Source organism: Balaenoptera musculus, chromosome 9, assembly GCF_009873245.2.
Source record: "Balaenoptera musculus isolate JJ_BM4_2016_0621 chromosome 9, mBalMus1.pri.v3, whole genome shotgun sequence".
NCBI classification, from domain to species: Eukaryota; Metazoa; Chordata; class Mammalia; order Artiodactyla; family Balaenopteridae; genus Balaenoptera; species Balaenoptera musculus.
Window position 1 is genome coordinate 59,914,818 of NC_045793.1, and position 15,189 is coordinate 59,930,006.

General features: G+C 39.7%; 1 protein-coding gene across 3 annotated transcripts in view; it reads left to right on the plus strand.

The window, feature by feature from the left end:
* The window catches only part of ASB4 (ankyrin repeat and SOCS box containing 4), a 118,462-nt gene extending 106,471 nt beyond the window's left edge, over window positions 1–11,991 (plus strand). For 2 of the 3 annotated variants that reach the window (XM_036863133.1, XM_036863132.1), the window contains 2 exons: window positions 8,667–8,780; window positions 9,712–11,991. In XM_036863133.1, the coding sequence (XP_036719028.1) occupies window positions 8,667–8,780; window positions 9,712–9,900 (303 nt within the window). In that variant the 3' untranslated portion in view covers window positions 9,901–11,991. The remainder of the gene's footprint in view (window positions 1–8,666; window positions 8,781–9,711) is intronic. The other variant, XM_036863134.1, reaches the window with a different exon arrangement.
* Window positions 11,992–15,189: the final 3,198 nt, after the last annotated feature.

The following is a 15,189-nucleotide window of genomic DNA, read 5'->3' on the forward strand; positions in this document are numbered from 1 at the left end:
TAGAGACATTGCCTTCTGGAACCCCTGCAGCTTATTGTGCAGAAAGGATTGGTAGCTATTCTGGCCTCCCTGTGGCTCTGGGCAGCAGAACATCCCTCCCCTGGAGACGCAACTTCTAGAGGTTTGTAGGACAATTATGATGAAAAACTGCATTGAAACTGAAGTTAGTGCTTTTTAAAGAAGTGCCAGACTAGGGGCAATAGGCCTTTAAATGGATTTTCTGTTCTCCTGCAAGAAGTCTTGCAAATGTGAGGAAGGTCACAGGTCCTGTTCACAAAGGCAGTTCTCTGAGAGATAACAGTGAGGAGGGGTAGGAACAGGGGCTTAGTAACCATGGATATGAATTCTAGCTTGGCCATTTACTTGCTGTGTGATTTTGAAGTCCCTTAATCTCTCAGATCCAAGAGGAAATGAAGAGAAAAATATCAACTTTTCAGGATTGTCTGAGGAGTGAGTAAGACATGTAAATCATTGAGACTAGCAGGTGCTCACAAAATCATTTCCTTTCCTCCTCCTCCCAAAATGTACTCTTGGTCCATTGTAGGAGTCTTTCCTACCAGCCTTACTTTGGTGGCTCTACTCGCCTGTAGAATAGTATACAATTATGTGTTCCAGGGAACTCTCTCTCCACGGTTACCATCTTCTTATTCAGTTCTGTTTTGCTCTTCTGAGTTCCTCTAGGTTGGCTGTATGCTAAAGAGATTTAGGATTCAGTTGGCTACTGGTGGATGGTTGGTACTTTAAACATTTTTGTTGCTACCCAACTATATAACAGAACTGGCCCCCTTCCAAAGGAAAACTAAAGAAAAACTATTCAATTTACTATGCAGATGCTATAAAGTGATTTAGAACAACTACTTCACAACCCGACTTTCCAAAGAGAAAGTCATCTTTACGCAAGTAAATGACTGACTCATTTATCCAGAAGATAAAGTGATTTGTTCTCTTGTGGATGGGGAATTCAGTTCCCTTATTTACAAGGAACAAGGTCAAAGCTGAAGATGCTGTCTTCCAAATACAAAGCAAATTTGTAGAGGGTGTATTTCACTGAAAGCTGATGTATAAATTACATAAGGGAAAAAAAAGAATTATAGGGTCTGCAATTGCTTTCCAAGGTACAAAAGGACATTTGATTTTTTTTCTCTCAGCATAATTCAGAAGGAAGTGACACCCCAGGGAGCCAAGATTGGGTTTTCTTGTAGAGCAAGAAAGACATTTTTCTAGGGGAGGGAAAGGTATGTGAAAGTTTGGGGGAGGTAAAGATGATTTCTGCCGTTGAACAGTTCTGTATATGAAGCCCAGGGTATAAGCAGTCTCTTTGATCATTAAGTACCTTTCTGCACACAAATATATCAATATAAAAGGGCAGAGGTAGCTTTAGATTTTCTCTGGTGAAGTGGCTTACAGGTGGCGCTTGTACTGGAAGGGTGGCAGGGAGACTTATCTTGAATCTGTTTTCTAATTTATGCTTTTAGGGGTCAGATGATGAGGTGAAGGGTCTTAAGGTCTCTCCAGTTGCCACCACTACCTTTTGTCCAATTGTTCTTCTAAGAAGGGAGAATAGAGACCCCAGAGACGCACAGAAGGTGAAGGTCATTGAGCATTTTCTGTTTCCCAGGTTTACAAAGAAGCAGAAGCTTCTGCCTTCTGGGTCCACCAGTCCTTCCTCATTTGATGGTCAAGGTTCCTGGGAGTCATCATAGAGTGATTATTTAGAGTTTGCTCTCTCTTAAGGGTCTCTTTTTGTTGTCGCCTGGTGAAATAATTACTGAGGCCTGAAGAAGGCGTGATCAGCTGTCTTCGTTCTGGAAGCTAGGCTTGTCAGTTAAGAGAGCTGGGAGTGTCAGGCTAAAAGGAGCCTTTCCTTGCTGTGAGAACCGTCTTCTGTCAGCAGAAAATTTGCTAGTCAGTGTCAGCAAAACCTAATGTGGCAGTGGGAGCTTTGGACTTTGTGCATCTAAAGACTGAAGGTTAAGAACTACTCAATTTTTTTTATCCTAATGAAAGGTTATCTCCAGGTGATATATGGGAGTGTGCCAGGTGCAAATTGAAGCACCAAATGTGTGAAGTTGGGCTCCTGAACTATGAATGAATTATATTCCTGTATACATAACTTAGTTTGAACTGTTTCTGAATAGGGGCTGGGAATAGGGTTGCCAAACAAAATACAGGATGCTCTATTAAATTTGAAATTCATCACTAATAAGTAATTTTTAGTATAAATATGTTCCATGCAATATTGGGGCCATACTTATACTAAAAATTATTTGTTGTCTGTCTGAAATTCGAATTTACCTGGTAACCTACATTATTATTACTTGCTAAACCTGGAAACCCTAGTTGAGGAGTAAGTAATGTGTTACAGGAGGAGAGTAACTTTTAGCAACATCACCTCTGTGTACAAGGTTTTGGCAGGAAGGGGGAGGTAAGGAATACCTAGGGACAGATTACCTGTATTGGGTAGGTGGGCAATGTGTCTTTAAACATAACCAGTGTGGTTTGCATGAAGAGTGAGTGTAGCCCGGGAATTAATGCAGAGCAGAGGTCAGTTTTCTGAGTGGACACTTAAACCATGTGCAGAGCCTCATTACAAGCTTCTGACTTCCCCATGCTCTCTGTTTTCAAAATTCCAGTACAAGTATATTCTTGATTCAGGCCTTGGATTAATTTCAGCTGTCATCTCTGTCCTGGTAACTCTTAAATTTAAATCTTCATTTTGGATTACTCATCTGATTACCAGCATACTTTTCAACATGGCTCATCCTTCTAGAAAGAATGTATCTGGAGGTCTTTAGAGAAGGATGTGTATAGAGGTCTGACGGATGCTATTTTCATATTATTAACAACATTTTTGCATTAAAAAGGGAATTATTTCGAACTTTCAACAAAATCCAGCCTATAATTACTATAACGATTATAGTAAAGAGTGTTTCTTGTTCTAAGTATCTGTACAATAGGATCTGTGTCTTTAAACCATTCACTTCACTGGTCCTTACTTAAGGATTAAAATAAGATCATCAGAATATATTTGAAAGAGCACTAAACTCAGATGAAGACCTAAAACAATGCTTTCTCTTACTGTGTGCCTCTCTGGGTTTCAATTTCCTCATCTCCAAGTTAGGGGGATTAGATAATCCCTAGGGTCCTTTGCAACCCTAACAGTCTATGATGCTATTATGGTAGTTTATAAACTAGCGTTCAAAGCAGTTAGTCAGCCTCAGGTTTTGTCTGTCTCTTTTGCATAGAGCTACATATCTGCCATCCTCATCCCAACTGCAGAGAAAAGAGCAGCCCCATTTGCCTCAATTTCCCAAGACCAAGGTCCTGGAAAAATTACCTGCCCACCTTGACAATCTTGTACCCATGGGGAAATCCTTCTAGTTATACTTTCCATATACTCAGAAATGCTGACTCTTCAGAGGTCCCACAGCAATGGATGTCTAACTCCAGCCCACCTGCTTATCCCCTTAGGGATTGCTCTTTATTTAAGTAGACCTGGCTGAAAAAGCCATTGTCAGCAGGTCAGGCTTGTGCACTGTACCCAGACTATGTATGTGAATGGATCGTCTCATTAAACAAGTATTTATGTTGTGCCCATTTGGACCTAGCCACTGGGCAGGATGGTTCTGATGCCTTCACTGGTTTGGAGCTTCAATATACACATTTAGTCTGCAATGGCTTATGACTGCACTTTTTAAATTCGGGGACACTTAAAAGGAGTTGTGTGCTAGAATTTGGCTCACAGTAGCTCACGAGAGCTGATTGTTAAATTATCAGGAATTTTGTGAGCTGATTGTTAAATGCAACAATTTTTAAAAATTAAGTCATATAAACCTACAACTAATAAAGTATACTAAAAACAAAGGTAATAAATATTCAAAACACACTACCTCCCAATTATTTTACTCTACGTATCTATGCTCCTGATATTATTTGCATATATTGGATCTATATGGTGGAAACACTATATAATGATGTTACTATACATCTCTTCCCCACCATACGTTCAGGGACCTCAAATAGGCCATGATGCAAGTGTTTACACCACAGAAATCAGCAAATGCTACCAATCAGACCTTAACTTATTGCTTTGTTGATGTCTAGACTTCAGAAATTGATGGAGAGAATGTTACTAACGTAGATTAAACTTAAAAATTTGTAGTGTGTGGTGTCTGTAGCTCTTACATTGTGAATAGTGCAAAACATTGAGAAATATGCTTCCAGTATTCAAAAAACTATTAAGCACTTCCACATAAAAGTCACTTATGTCATTGATGAGTGAGTGAATTTCCAATATATGTCTTCATTGTTTCACATTTGTGAAACAATTACTCCTTAATGTAATAAAAATATCAACCAACGTAAACATAGGAACTACATGCACTCTTCAATTGCAGACACAGGTTGGCTATGAATACAACTCATATCTATACAAAATTGATATAAAAATCAGTGATAGCATTCTGAGAGTACCAACTGGCTATACAGAATAGGAAATAAATTATATTGGGTATTTTATTATTTGTAAATTGTGGGCTTCACATTCTTTATATTAGCAAAACTTATAATAAACTTAAAAACATATATACATACAGTCTTTTTTTTTTTTTTTTTTTTTTTTACAAAATGCCTATTGTTGAACATTTTCTAGTACACCATTGACTCAAACCTCTATTCAGTAGAGCCCCTTCTGGTTGCTCTATTTGTTGGGGCTGACACAGTCCTCAGGTGAGGCCATGCCTCCTGAGGCCAGGCCATATGATCATCTCAATAGATGCAGGAAAAGCTTTTGATAAAATTCAACATCCATTTATGGTAAAAACTCTCCAGAAATAGGGCATAGTGGGAACATACCACAACATAATAAAGGCCATGTACGGCAAACCCACAGCTAACATCATACTCAACAGTGAAAAGCTGAAAGCATTTCCTGTAAGATCAGGAGCAAGAGAAGGATGCCCACTCTCACCATGTTTTAAAAAAATTAATTAATTTATTTATTTTTGGCTGTGTTGGGTCTTCGTTGCTGTGAGCAGGCTTTCTCTAGCTGTGGCGAGCGGGGGCTACTCTTTGTTGCGGTGCGCGGGCTTCTCATTGTGGTGGCTTTTCTTGCTGCGGAGCATGGGCTCTAGGCACACAGGCTTCAGTAGTTGTGGCTGGTGGGCTCTAGAGCGCAGGCTCATAGTTGTAGCGCATGGGCTTAGTTGCTCCGCGGCATGTGGGCTCTTCCCAGACCAGGGCTCGAACCCGTGTCCCCTGCATTGGCAAGTGGCTTCTTAACCACTGCGCCACCAGGGAAGCCCTTCACCATTTTTATTCAACATATTTTTGACTTTTGGAGTCACACAGACCTGAGTTTGAATCCTATCTCTGTCATTTACTAGCTAAATACCCTTGAGTTTAAATTCTCTCACCCTTTGATTTTAAATCTGTAAAGTGGAGATAATTATAGGACTAACCTCATAGGTTGTCTGAAGACTTAGCAAGCTAAACATGCAAAGATTTAACATAGGCCCTGGCACATGGTAAGTCCTCAAAAAATGGTAGCTGTAATTTTTTTCCTTCATCCTCTCTCCTGCCTATTAGGATGCATCAAGCTTCAGACCATGGTTCTCTACCTTTTCCGTTTATATCCATTTAGAGTATGATTGACCCTAACCAGCACATTCCTTGATGATGCACAAATCTCCCTCTCCATCTTGACCTTATCATTAGAGCACCTATCATGCACATTTTTAACTGACATTAGGACATAACATAGGAAATATCCTCCTGCTCATTATCTGACCATCCTCAAATTAGTATGCCCTTCCTATTTCCTCATTTCCATCGGTGGTACCCCTATTTGTACTTGATCTTAGGCTTCAAAGTTGCAGTCTTCACTCCCTATATCTGATTAGTCATTAAACCCTACTTATTCTTTCTCGCAGCTTCAGTTCTCGTGACTAATGGTGAAGCTAGCTGAGAAGCCATTTGGTGCACTCCCATTCAGCCTCCTCAGGCCTCTCTGCCCTTGATATCCTTGTTTTTCCCTTTGTGCTTTTGCTCATGGTGCTCAAGGGACACTGATGATCTTTTAAGTCAGCCTCTTATTATTTACTGAATTATATTGCTCTTGAACTCTGAAATACCTCTGTCTTTTTTCTTCAACTAGGTTGTAAATTCCTTGAAGAAAAAAGCAGGGCATAAACTCAGAATTACTGTCACAGTGCTAAACACAGTGCTCAATAAAGGTTTCCCAATGGAATGAATTGATTGAATATAACCCTTTCTTATTAAGAATACATAATAGCTTTCTATTGCCTATTAAGTCAATCCCAAGCTCTTCAGACTGGCCTTCCAGGTGTACTGTCAGCTGACTCCATCTTACCTGCTCTTAACTTTAGTTCTTTCCTGACATGGGCCCTTCTTTCAGGTGACCTTGGTATACACACACACACACACACACACACACACACACACACACACACACAACTGGGCATTAAAATACTCATCCTTCTGTCTCAGTTTTTCCTGAAGTCCCAAGACATTGGGTACTTACCACCGCACATTGAAAAATGCAATGCTAGACCACCTATGAAGGACTTGTAAAGGAGGTGAGGAAAACCAGTTTTGTGACTTTTTGCCCAATACCAACAGGTGGAGGTTGGAGGTTGAGAAGGACCAGGAAATTAGGAAGAAAATTTCTTTGGAAAAAGTTGTGTAAGTGTGGAGGCATGCCTCCTTTCTAGTGGTAGGCATACTGGTTTATTATAATGGATAAAACTCAGGAATAGACAATTAAAAGAGATGCATAGGGCGAGGCATGGGGGGGTGCACAGAGCTTCCATGCCCTTTCAGAGCATGTCACCCTCCTAGTACTTTAATGAGCTCACCCACCTAGAAGCTGCCCAAACCCCATCTTTTAGGGACTTTCATTATGTAGATATGACTAATGAAATCATTGGCCATTGGTGTTTGAACTCAAACTCCAACCCTGGATGTTGGAGTTTGAGTTCAATCAAACTCTTTCTCTGGAGGTAGGAGGCAAGGTGTGTAAAAGTTCCAATCCTCTAATGAAGGATTGGTCTTTCCAGTAACCAGTCCACCTCTTGAAGCTCTCTAGGAACCCCACTAAGACTCACTTCATTAGCATAATTGAAATGGTGGAAAGGAGCTCTTTGTCCAGAACCAGAGGCAAAGACCAAACATGTATTTCCTATTATACCACACCCACAAATACCTCCTTTCCAACTGCAGCTTGAAACAAGCCTAGGCTATGGGAGAGGAGAAACTTTTAAATAAAATTTGGAGTTTCAATTATTCAACTAAAATGGACATTTTTATTACTGAAATGACATTTTTCTCCTATCTAGAGTGACCAGAGTACTTTTTATTATTAAAAATTAAGTAGAAACAGGTGTGAGTCCTGCCTGAGGTATCATGCCAGGAGTGGAGAAGGGTTCCAGGCAGTGGGTTTGTGTGAGCAGGAGAAAGCGATAATGAAGCTGTGTTTTTGTTTTACCCTTTGAAGTACCTCTCTTTCAACACAACTGTTACATTTGCTGATGCTGCACATGTAGACAGGCCTATAAGTGGATGCAGGCAGGCACACAACACACACACACACACACACACATGCACCTTTCTACCATTTAGGATCTACAGTTGAACTCATCTCCTCCAAGAAATCATTCCTGGTTAGCGCCACTCACAGAGCTCTCCCTCTTGCAATTTTCTATAATTCCTCTTTTTCAAACCCTATAATCTAACACTTACGTATGTGAATCAACCGTACATCTCCATTGATCTTTTCTTATTTCATTTACGTGTTTTTGCTTCTCATTCTTATAGTAAGCCTCTCACCAGAAACCAGTGTGTTTTACTTTGGGGTATGTCTCATATATTCCTCCATTGTCACTTAATAAAGGCTGCATGATTGATTAATCAGATACGTCCAAATTTCATGGTAACATCAAAGGTTGGCTAAATATCCAGTTTAGTCTAAAACCTAAAGCTAAATCTTTCCGCCTCCTGATGGAAATGCTGGCCACCTCGACTCGGCTTTCCAGTTTTTTTTGGCTGGTCAATGAACTGTTGAACAGAGTGTGCTAATGAAATAACTAATCTTCATGTGATCTTTTATTGCTGATGAAGGTTAAAATGCCAGTGAGGGTGATTTGGTACGTGACATTAGTCCTCTTCAGGCACTGCACTGGGAAGACAGCTTTGGTTAACTTTCATGTTACTCTATAGTTTGTTTTACCTCATAGTCACCAGTAGGCTTGAGTTCTTGGATTACTAACATTCAGCTTTTTGCTAATAAAATTTTCTGTAGAACTAGGAGAATTTCCCAGACAGCTGGAAGTGTATTTTGAGACCAGCCTCTCTCAAAATTGCTTTTACGAGCAGGGGATGCATTTCATCAGGCCCCCACCCTCTTTGTTAGCACCTCTTTTTCACTTGCTCCTGGATGATGAAGGAAATTAGTCTTATGTTATTAATCCTCCCATCCACCATGGGGGCTGACAGTGTGTTTGAATACTCAAAGGCATGAGACTTCTCAAAAGCATTTCAGGGCTCCAAAGAGGCTTATCGGTCCATGAAGTCTTGACGTCTCTGTGAGTGGAAAAGATGAATCATATATGTGCAGTGAACAAATGAAACTCTATGGTGTCTCTCTGCAGGTGATACAGGCTTGCCATTCTTATCCCAAAGCAATCGAAGTTGTTGTCAATGCCTATGAACATATCAGGTGGAACGTAAAGTGGAAAAGAGCTATCCCTGATGATGACTTGGAGGTAAAGCATCAATTCACTTCCTGTGGGTTTTGCTCTAAAGTACTTCCATACTGCAATGGAAGTGCAGGAAATTCTAATTCAAAAAATGGGTTTTGAGAATGCTTTTAAGAATTTGAGGATGCCACTCAAATACAACAAGACAAAGGGTTATAAAATGCAGGTGTGAGAATAAATAAATAAATAAATAAATAAATAAGTAGTGCTTAGGAACATCTTGGGAGTTTCTCCATCTAAGGGCAAGTTGAACAGTTATATAAAGGTGACAGTTTTACTTTCTTCCCATCAATTTAGATGAATTTAATAATAATAAGAAGAAGAATATTTGGGATTGCTCCTATAGCATTTTTATCAGAAGATTAAATTGTTTTGTGTAGATTATGTCACTCACTTTAAAAAATTGCCTTATTATTATAGATTAATTAATATTAATAATTATATAGATTAATTAATTATATAGATTATTTCATTCACTTTTAAATAACCTGAAGTCTGTAATAGGCAGGTAACAGAGTATTAACAGCTTTGTGATGAGTCATGCAGAAAGCCACTGGCAAAGCTGAGTCCTCAGGCTACCTATGGACTTTGCTGCCTTTGTGAACCAGCGCTTCCACCTAGCCTCATATCCTTGGTTTTAGCTGTCACAGGCTGTCCCCAGCACGGGAGAGATGTTGGGCACAGAGTACAGAGCTCACGGCCTAGAGGCTAATGGCTTAGGTGCAATCGTATTCTGCTACTTATTAGCTATCTTAGCTTTAAAAAGTTACTTAGCCTGCCTTAGCTTCATTATTCATGTTTAATTTTGCCTCCCCATCAGAGACCGTGGAAAGCTGCCATCATGTATAAAGTAGGGATTAAACACATCACTATTGATTTCTATTGATGTAAACTTTGAGGCTTTTCTGACTTTAACATGTCTTGCCTTCCTTTTCAGAGATACTGGGATTTTTACCACTCTCTCTTCACTGTGTGCAGTAACTCTCCAAGGACTCTCATGCATTTATCAAGATGTGCCATTCGAAGAACGTTACACAGCAGATGTCACAGAGTAATTCCTTTGCTTTCCCTCCCATTGTCATTGAAAAAGTACTTGCTTTTAGAGCCAGAGGGAATCATTTATTAAGCCTTATGAGACAGAAGATCCCAATCCTAGATGTTTAAGTGGACTCGCTGAGTAGACACAGTTTGCATAAATAAAATGGTACTTGGGTTGATTATAACACTTCAGGGATTTAAAAACACTTTACAAACACTATGTCATTAATCCTAGAGTATCACGGTTAAGGGACATAAACAAGAGGTAAAGTTAAGGTAGTCTCAAAAACAAGAGCGTATCCAGAAGGTCCTGACATAACAGTAATAATTAGTATGTATAGTGCTCTTACTTGGTGCCTGCTATAATTTTGTAAGATTTTTCATATGTTATCTCATTTGAAATGGGACCCAGGTTTTCTTACAACCAATTTCATTCTCTCCCTTATCAGTAATAAGTTTACGTTACCGTTCAGTTGGCAAAATGCCAGGCTTTAGGATGGACCTCTTAATCTTGGTGTCCTCCACCCACTCCCACTTAGCAGAAATTACTATGGCTAGTTCTGCAAACTCCTTTCCATATACTAAGCTCCTCAACTTACTTTTAGTGAAGAAAGCACGAGCATAGTCAAAACAAAGAAATCTTTGAGTCAAATTAGAAATGAAAAACAAAGATCAGTCCACTTGAAAGTCAAAATGGACATTTTAACACACTCTCATTGAACCAAAGACTGGAGATGCAAAGATGAGTCCGAAGGGAGGACTCCTGCCCTCCAGGATCTCACCATTTAGCAGAGGATCCGGACATATAAGCAGGGAACTGCAGTGTCAAATGTCAGGGGCAAGAGTAGAGGTGCAGATTCATTCTTAGTGCTTGCCTTTCAAAGTCATGTTTCTGACATGAAGTGTGGTTTTCTTTGAAGCATGATGATAAAGAGTGAAGGGATTGTGTGTAGTAGAGAGATCTCCGGCTGCTATGAGTGTAAATGTAAATGGATTCACTTTAAGTTTCCAGGCACATGTACTTATTTTTATTTTAGAATGATTTCGTGCGTAGTGCTTTCCCAGACTCCCTGGGGAAAATATTGCACACTCGGTGGCTCCCATGTGTGTGTGACAAGTTTAGGAAAATGTGTGCAAGGAAACGCGCGAAGGGAAAGACTTAGGTTGATTACTTTGGTCTTTTTATGTAACAGACTGACATTTCAGAGCATTTTAGCTAGAAGATAAGGAGCACTTTGCTGGCGATGGCCAGCTGCGGAAAGCACATGGAAAGACTTTTTGAAAATGGTAAAAGTTTGAGAAACTTGGAAAGACTAGTGTGTTAATCAGGTTTGTTAGCAGTTTGCAGAAAGAGAAACGTAGATGATTAACCTCTGGACCTCATGGTCTATGAGGCCAACTTCGCTTCACTTTTTGTTCTTGCTAATCACTTTTAGATAAGCTCATTGACTCTTAGCATTGCCTTTTAGCGGTTACAGCAGAAGTAATTAAGCACAAACAAATCTATTTGCCAGTTATGAGCAGGGTTTTTTTGTTGTTGTTGTTGTTGTTGTTTGTGGTGTGTGTGTGGTTCTCCATCTTGTTTAACCTTAGATGCTTGAGTTTGGAGTAGAGATGATGTCAAATATTCCACTAGCTTGACACCTAGACTCTGCTTCGCATACTGGGATTTGCATATTCCTGGTGCCGTGTAGGAAAAATCATAAGTGGATACACTAATCTTTCTGAAGTATCAGTTCTACTCAGATATTTTGGGAGAAATATTTTGTACTAAAATAAGATCTGTATTATGGAATAGAATACTGTATTTGTATGAACTATTCATAGAAAATATGATCCTTCAAAAAACAGTTTGCTTGCAGCAAGTGGTGTTAGAACACATTCTAGAATGCCAGGCAGAGGTGCTGCCCTCCAGCTTCAGGAATATTCTGGCAGAAATATTTGTGATGCTGTGACTTAGGCAATAAAGTTGATGCTGAGGACAAAGGGAGAGGATGTTCCTTGCATGGGGAAGTAACGTATCTCAGTTGGCCTGCTGTGCTTAAACATTCTGTGTTAATCTAGCATATGATACAGGACTACTTGCTTTGAACGGTTTATTTGTGGATTTAAAGTTATTTCTCCTCATCTTTGAACTTTCATTTAGAGGACTTAAATAAAGCTCTTCTCTTTCCTTTCATCTTTGTGAGTTATTTGCCGATAAGACTTTTTCCTAGCTGACTTTTCAGCAGTTAGACTGAAGAACTCTACATGATTCATTGCTTTATTCAACATTGGGAAAGAAAAAGAGAATGAGGAAATGTGCCTGTAAATAAATAATACTTTCAAAAGAAAGTAAAGGGTAAACACAAATAAAACACAGGCTATTGCTATAGGAACAAGAGAGTTTTAATAATAATAAATTGTACTGAATCATACTCTTCCATCTGTCACCATCTCTGTCCTCCTGGGTTTCTAATTTCTTTTCATTCTCACCATTCGAGCAACCATGGGCAGGAGAAACAGAGGAAATTATATCCTCATGATACCATTGTTACTTTTTGTAAATAGTCACTTAATGACTGTAGGTTCCATGGGAAGAAGAATCTTTGATATGAGAGAAAGACCACCCATCCACTTTTCTCCTTTCTCAGGAGCTAGACACACTTGAGTTCTATTTTTTAATCACCTAGTGTTACATTGTCACTTTGTCCTTCCATCCTGAACCCAGCGGCTTCTAATAAAAAACACAGCAGTAAAAAGCTGATTGTAAGGATGAGAAAAGTAACAAACCATTTGCAGTGGCTTATCAATGTTGGAAAAAACAGCTGAGCCTTATATTTTTGTTACTCATCTGATTGTTTATGAAGAACTCTTGAAGTTTTAAACGGCACACTTTCAAAACTTTTTTGAAAAATCCAATTACTCACTTATTTTCTTTTAAACACAGACACCATAGCTAATATATGGAAGGAATTCATTGTCATTTCCTTTGGAGTATAAACAGATTCTTTACCACTAGATGTTAAGAATTTTGGCTCTGGTGCCTGTCTATCCGGGTTTATATCCTGACTCTCATCCTTATTTGACCCATTATCTAGAGAAAATGACATGCTTGCTCCATGCCTCAATTTCCTCATTTTGGGAATGATAATGGTACCTACTTCATAAAACTTTTATATGATTGTTTTGAGGTGCAGGGGAGGAAAAAGTTTTACTTGACTCTTTTAGGGTCCTTGGCTGGGTCGAAGACATTAACAGGAGGAAAGCATACAAATTCACTTAATATAAGTTTCACATGACATGGGAGCCGTCATAAGGAAATGAAGACCCTGAAGAAACAGACTTGAGTATGTTTATGCTAGGTTTGATGATGAGTGGACAGTTGTGTAGCAATATGATAGGTTAAGGAGTATGAGGTCAGTGTAGTAAACGGGGAAACTGGGACCTATTTGTTAGGATTCTTCTTGGTGTCCCTTTGTCTTAGAAGATAAGAATGCTCCTTTCCTCCAGATTTAGGGAGGGCACCTCCCACAGGAGGGTTTTATGATTTGTTTCAGGGAAGAAGGGGCAGGGATGGTCAGAGTGATCTTCCTGCTTCTGCTGTTTTCTTAAACTCCTTCAGCTTAAATTAGTCACTATGCCAAGGTGCTATCTATGGGAATAGTGTGTCTGGAGCCCCATCAGAGGGTTAAATTGTTAGTACATTAAAGCACACAGGACAGAGCATGACATTCAGTAAGCGTGTTTTTTTTTTTTTTTGTCTGTGTTGGGTCTTCGTTTCTATGCGAGGGCTTTCTCTAGTTGTGGCAAGCGGGGGCCACTCTTCATCGCGTTGCGTGAGCCTTTCACTGTCGCGGCCCCTCTTGTTGCGGGGCACAGGCTCCAGACGCGCAGGCTCAGTAGTTGTGGCTCACGGGCCTAGTTGCTCCGCGGCATGTGGGATCTTCCCAGACCAGGGCTCGAACCCGTGTCCCCTGCATTGGCAGGCAGATTCTCAACCACTGCGCCACCAGGGAAGCCCCCCCAGTAAGCGTTTTAATATTATTATTGCCTTTGTTATTGTCATAATCATTATTATTTAGGGAGAGCTTTCTATCAGTGAGTAATATTTTCTTAGAGTGAAGCTATAGCTGAAGGTGATGTGTGGTAGATTTCTGTTCCCTTTGGGAAATACTTTTTGAGCTTTTTCTATGTGCCAGGCACTTTGCTGGCTGCTGGGAATCAAAGGGGGAACAAGGCAAACCAGGTCCCTGACCTTCCTGGGCTTTTTTGAGGTGGAGGATGGAGACGGAAATAACATTGATGTGGAGGATTAGCAAAGAGGCAAACTGATTAATTTGTGAAACTTTGCCCTTTTGTAAATGGGTTTATCAAGGATGCAATCACTCCTTTTACTATTTAATGAAGGCTGTGGAGTCACTTGAAAATGTATCCTGTGGATAAAGAGGGTTGATCAGCTGTTTCCATCTTCTTGGAGGGAAGAGTAGGTGAAGGTTAACTTTGTAGCAGGAGGAGTATGGATTGGCAATGAGATTCCCAGCAGTGAGGGTTACTGCATATCAAAATGAATGAACAGGGAGGATTGGAGGATTTCATTTAATTATTCTTTCACTTTCAAGAATTTATTCAGTACTAATATGTGTGTGGTTCTGTGCAAAATGTGGAAGGAAGAGGGGAGTGTTGGTACCAATTCACTGCAAGATTCACTTTCAGTAGCTCAAAGTTTTTGTTTGTTTGCTTTTTACTATGTAGTAAGAATAAAAGGTATACAGTGGAAAACACAGGAAGAAGCCTCTTTGACATAAATCACAGCAAGATCCTTTTTGACCCACCTCCTAGAGAAATGGAAATAAAAACAAAAATAAACAAATGGGACCTAATGAAGCTTAAAAGCTTTTGCACAGCAAAGGAAACCATAAACAAGACGAAAAGACAACCTTCAGAATGGGAGAAAATATTTGCAAATGAAGCAACTGACAAAGGATTAATCTCCAAAATTTACAAGCAGCTCATGCAGCTCAATATCAAAAACACAAACAACCCAACCCAAAAATGGGCAGAAGAGCTAAATAGACATTTCTCCAAAGAAGATATACATACTGCCAACAAACACATGAAAGGATGTTCAACATCACTAATCATTAGAGAAATGCAAATCAGAACTACAATGAGGTATCACCTCACACTGGTCAGAATGGGCATCATCAAAAAATCTACAAACAATAAATGCTGGAGAGGGTGTGGAGAGAAGGGAACCCTCCTGCACTGTTGGTGGGAATGTAAATTGATACAGCCACCATGGAGAACAGTATGGAGGTTCCTTAAAAAACTAAAAATGGAACTACCATATGACCCAGCAATCCCAATACTGGGCATATACCCTGAGAAAACCATA